This window comes from Octodon degus, unplaced genomic scaffold (assembly GCF_000260255.1).
Source record: "Octodon degus isolate 3935 unplaced genomic scaffold, OctDeg1.0 scaffold00005, whole genome shotgun sequence".
NCBI classification, from domain to species: Eukaryota; Metazoa; Chordata; class Mammalia; order Rodentia; family Octodontidae; genus Octodon; species Octodon degus.
This window is the reverse complement of record NW_004524581.1, coordinates 22,997,305-23,002,411: the sequence shown is the minus strand read 5'-3', so window position 1 is coordinate 23,002,411 and position 5,107 is coordinate 22,997,305. Positions and strand designations below refer to the sequence as shown.

Genomic DNA, 5,107 nt, shown 5'->3' with positions numbered 1-5,107 from the left:
GGGTCTAGGGACTGGAAGCACCAGCATTCCTGGGGATTGTGGTAATGCAGGCTCTTGTCACCCCAAACCTACTAAATTAGAATCAGCATTTTAGCAAGGGAACTGTATAAATGCTAACTTTTTTTTTTTTCTTTTTCTTTTTTTTTTTTTTGCGGAACCGGGGATTGAACTCAGGTCCTTGCATTTGCCAGGCTAGTGCTTATTCCACTGAACTATCTCCCCGGCTCCTACATGCTAACTTTTGAGCAATGGCTTTTTAAAAGATGGATTTGTTGAATGTGACTTGTCAAGCTTCTGACTGGGAGGTAGTCAGTGGGATATTCCTAGGGTGGATTGGGGCCATCAGTAGGGACCAGTGTCTCTCTCCCTGACATGTGTCTATTTTCCAGTGACGTTGCCTGCCACCATCATGACATCGTCTGTGCCCACAACTGTGGGTGGCCACATGATGTACCCCAGCCCCCATGCGGTGATGTATGCCCCCACCTCGGGCCTGGCGGATGGCAGCCTCACCGTGCTCAATGCCTTCTCCCAGGCACCATCCACCATGCAGGTGTCCCACAGCCAGGTCCAGGAGCAAGGTGAGGGAGGGCAGGGCTGCAGAGGGGAGAACCATTTTCTCCAGCACACGTATTTTTTGCTAAAGCTCTTTGTCTCTCTCTCTGTTTCCTATTATCCATCTTTTTTTTGTTTGTTTGTTTTCTTTCTTTCTTTTTTTTTTTTAATGCGGAACCAGGGGTTGAACTCAGGCCCTTGTGCTTGCCAGGGAAGCACTTATTCCCCTGAGCCATCTCCCCGGCCCCTATCCATCTTTTATTTTGGTTTTTATTTATACTTTGGGTTTCTCATTAAGAGAAACCATGCAATATTGAAGCTTGTGTGTCTGATTTATTTCACTTAACATTATGGTGTCAGTTAGCTCAGAGGCATAAGCACCTACCTGGCAAGCACAAGGACTCAGTTTCAATCCCTGGCCCCATATGCCATACAGTCTCGGCCCCAGATCCTCAGGCATGCCGTCTTGGCCCTGGATGCCTGGGCGCACCATTGCAGCCCCACCCACTGTGGGGCCTGGAACCGGGCATAATGCCACACGCCTATAATCCCAGCACTAGGTTGAGTCAGGAGGGTCTCTGCCAGTTTCAAGACCGGCCTGAGGGCTACAAAAGTGAGCACAAAGCCAGCCCGAACTGCATAGTGAGACCCTGTCTCAAAAAAAAAAAAAAGTAAGGTCTCAAGGTGCATCCATGTTCCTTCAAGTATCTCACGTTTATCCTTCTCTATGGCAAAATAGTACTCCATTGCGTGTACACTTTTTCTTCATCCATTTATTGATGGATGTATAGACTGCTTCCAAGACTTAGCTGTTGTCAGTTGTGCTTCTGTAAGCGTGAGTGTGCCTGTATCATTGTAATATGAAAGCTTTAACTCTAGATATCTGGAAGGGGAATGGCTGGGTCGAATGGAATTTCTGTTTTGTGTTTTGAGCTGTATCCATACTGATTTCTTTCTTTTTTTTTTTAATTTTATGTGTGTGTGTGTGTGTGTGTGTGTGTCCGTGTGTCCAGCTCAGCCCACCAGGGGGCGGGGCTGGCTGGCATGTGGTGCTGGGGGATTGAACCGCGGTCCCTGTGCTTTGCTCAGTTTGTTCTAAGTAGGTGCTTTAGACCACTGAGCCATCTCACCAGCCCCTCCATACTGATTTCTACAGGGCTGCATGCACTCTTGCACATGTACACACACAAACACATACATATCCTTGTCCATTTGAATACTCAGCTGAGCCTTCCCTGTCACTTGTGCATTTATCATTGCTCTCCAGCATTTGGGGTCCCCCTGAATGAGCCTCTCCTGTGTTCCCCATGCAGGTGGTGTTCCACAGGTATTCCTGACGGCGCCATCTGGGACAGTACAGATCCCTGTGTCCGCAGTTCAGCTTCACCAGGTAAGTGGAGAGCCCTCCTACCCTATCCCATGGCCATATTATCGGGACTTGGGGGAATCTATTACCTCCTGGCCTAAGCCAGAAACCCCAGCCCTCCCTTTTCTGCACCTGCCTGCGGCTTACTGCCCCTTCCTCCCCCCAGATGGCTGTGATAGGTCAGCAGGCCGCAAGCAGCAGCAACCTCACCGAGCTGCAGGTGGTGAACCTGGACGCCGCCCACAGCACCAAGAGTGAATGATCCGCCCGCCGCCCTGGACAGATGGCCCAAGGGATGGCACCACTTATTTATTGTTGCCTTTTCACGTTTTCTTTACACATGTGTTGACAGGCGCAGGAGGGAGGTGGGGTGGAGGAGCGGGCAGCCACAGGACTATGCCCTCTCACTCCAGCCAAAGAAATGGGCCTGCCTGCCCTCCACCTGTCCTCCCGCACCTTCCCTCCTGCCTCCCCTCCTCAGACTCCCCTCGCCAGCTTGGCTCGATGTTTGCCATGAATATTAGCTTACCCACTGGGACCGTGCCCCCTTCCCACTCACAGGCCTTCTGTGGGGCTGGGCACTGTGTCCTCCCTGAGGAGGCAGACCAGGCTCTCCAGCCTCCTTGCTGACCCCACGTCAGCACTTGTGAGAGGCCTGCCTGCTCCTCAGGGAGCCAGCAGGGGAGCTGGGGTGCCCCCATGCCACCTTCAGCCCTTTCAGCTCCTGAGCAGCTGGGCCTGTGCAGGGCCGGTTCCTGGGGCCGCCACCCTGCCTTGCTGTGCCCTGAGGACCTCCAAGGGCACTTGGGTTGGAGGGAACCACCAGTGTTCCCTTCTTCCCTTCGTCTTCCCCTCTCTCCTCCCAGCTGCTTTAAAGTTGATTTTGAACTTTTTATTTGAGGAGACGAAGTGAAAACAAATCTATAAATATATATTTTTAAAATATTTAACTTTTTTTTATGGCGTTTTTCTCATCCCCCTCTCTTCAAACTCCCCTTCCCTGGGGAGCCCTTGGGCTCCCCAGAACTGGCAGGGCTCCTGGGGACGGAGCCACCCCATGAACTTGGGGTCCTCCAGTTTTGCGGGGGAGATTCTGGGATGGCCCCATCCTGGGTTGTTGCCAGGAGAGAGCTGGGGAAGGGGCCCTCAGGCCATGCCCCAACGGGGTGGGGGAGGGTTACCCACAGCTCCAAGCCTCTTTTTGCCCTTAATGGCTGTTGCTAAGAGAGAGGGAAGAGGGAGACCAAATGTAGAGGTGGGGGCGGGAGGGTATCAGGCAGAGGCAACTGACTTCATTTGTGCCGCACGCATGGGCATTGCAACCTTGTGCTCCCTCCCCCAGGCCCACAGCTGCCTGGAGCCCAAGTTGCAGTGAGCAGGGTGGGATCTGGGAGGGGGGCAGAGGCAGGAATGGGGGTCATGAGTGGGAACGGCTCTGGGGCTGAGTGCAGGGGAATAGGGAGCCAGAAATGGGCAGCTCTCCCAGGGAGTGAGCAGCTACTGTAACTTTTTTAAATTAAGACAAAAAGCCTTGAAGAAAATGACTTTATTTTTCTAAGTGTAACCTCAGTATTTATGTAATTTGTACAGGGGCCATGCCCCACACCCCTGCCCCCCTGGGGTAGATCTTGAGGGTGGGCTGGCATGGGGGAGGGATTTTACCCTGTGTCACAGCCTACCTTCACCTCCTGTGTCCTGAAAGGGGCTTTTTCAAAACCCGGGCAGCAGCTGGAGCAGACCTTTCTTAACCCTTCCCTCGCCTTCAGTCAGAACAAGCCTGCCTCTGAGCAGGTGGAGGTTGGGGGGAGATTTTATGCACAGCCTAGTTATCAAGGGGATGCTCTGCCTACGGTGCAGACCCTCTAACCTCTACCCAGTGGTTGTCTTGCCCCCATTTGGGGTGGCAAGATGAGAGTTACCTTTCTGGGCTTTCTCCTGGAGATAGCTGGGGGGGGTTTCGGGGTGGCTTTTAAGGCCGGGGCATGGCAAATCAGGGCCAGAGCTGGGGAGCTTGGGACTCAGGTCTGTAACTGCCCAGCCCCTTCGCTCTGCTCTTGTTTCACTCCACCACCACTTACACCCTGCTCCCCTACCCAGGAGAGGAGATGCTGATGAATTCCTCTCCTTCCCACAGCAGACAGACCCAGTGAGTGAGTCAGGCAAAGTGCTTATAATGTGTGTTGTGTGAATGAGGCCTTGGGAGGGCATTCGAGTCAGGGATGAGGTGGCATTTACAAGTGCAGCGACCCTTGGTGTTTTCCTTCCTCGATGGCTCTGGGGTATGTGCTGGTGCCTGAGTGTGTGTGTGTGTGTGTGTGTGTGTGTGTGTGTGTGAATGTGGGATGTGTGTGTCAGTGGTTTCTACTTTCCCTGGGATGCTGACCCAGGAATGGTGGACATGGTCACAGTCCTATGTACAGAGCTTTCTTTTGTATTAAAAAAAAATACTCTTTCAATAAATGTATCATTTTTGTGCACAGATTGTGGGGTCTTTGGCTTTGTTTTTCTACCAAAGGAGGATGGGATGTACATTAAATCCCCAAAACACTGCTCTAAAAACCAAGTCTGGCTTAGTTTGATGGAAACAAGTATTAAGGAGGACTTTAGGCTGCTGGATTCTCTTAAGTCTTAATGCTTGTGTGTGGAGGCAGGTAGAGTGGGGGATTTCTCCCTATGCATGGTTTTGCTAGGCGCTTAGAGTTGAGCAACCTTTGGGGGAGGGGCGGTGTAACAGGAAATTGAACCTACGCCGCATTCACAATGAACTATATTCCCAGTCTTTTTTGTTTTTCAGACAGGGCTTCTCTAAGTTGCCCAGGCTGGCCTCGGTCTCCCAGAGTGCTGGCATTACAGACATGCACCATCATGCCTAGCTGACCGATTTTAATTAATAGGCAAAGTGGCACAACTAACCCATGCAAACATGATCTATTGATGGAGAAATAGGAGGGCAGACCTAAAGTAGAGGGTGCTTCACAGTATCCTAGACTTAAAGGGCGGCCCACTGACCGCAGAGTGCAGCAACACCACTGCATTCCCCGGCTCCAGCAGCGCAACGCCCCCACGTTCCCTCTCGGCGCCAGTGCGCATGCTCCTCGCGCGCAACCGCTCGGTTGCGCCTGCTCGGTGTGGGCCGCGTGGGGACCCGTAGGCTCCAGGCTCCGCGTGCGCGCGCTGTGTGACCCG

The 5,107-nt window shown here is 52.5% G+C and overlaps 1 protein-coding gene across 1 annotated transcript in view; it reads left to right on the top strand.

Annotated features, from left to right (window-relative positions):
- The window catches only part of Srf (serum response factor), a 10,821-nt gene extending 6,455 nt beyond the window's left edge, over positions 1 to 4,366 (top strand). The window contains exons 6-8 of the mRNA XM_023719759.1: positions 390 to 581; positions 1,869 to 1,945; positions 2,088 to 4,366. Of these exons, the coding sequence (XP_023575527.1) occupies positions 390 to 581; positions 1,869 to 1,945; positions 2,088 to 2,183 (365 nt within the window). The 3' untranslated portion in view covers positions 2,184 to 4,366. The remainder of the gene's footprint in view (positions 1 to 389; positions 582 to 1,868; positions 1,946 to 2,087) is intronic.
- Positions 4,367 to 5,107: the final 741 nt, after the last annotated feature.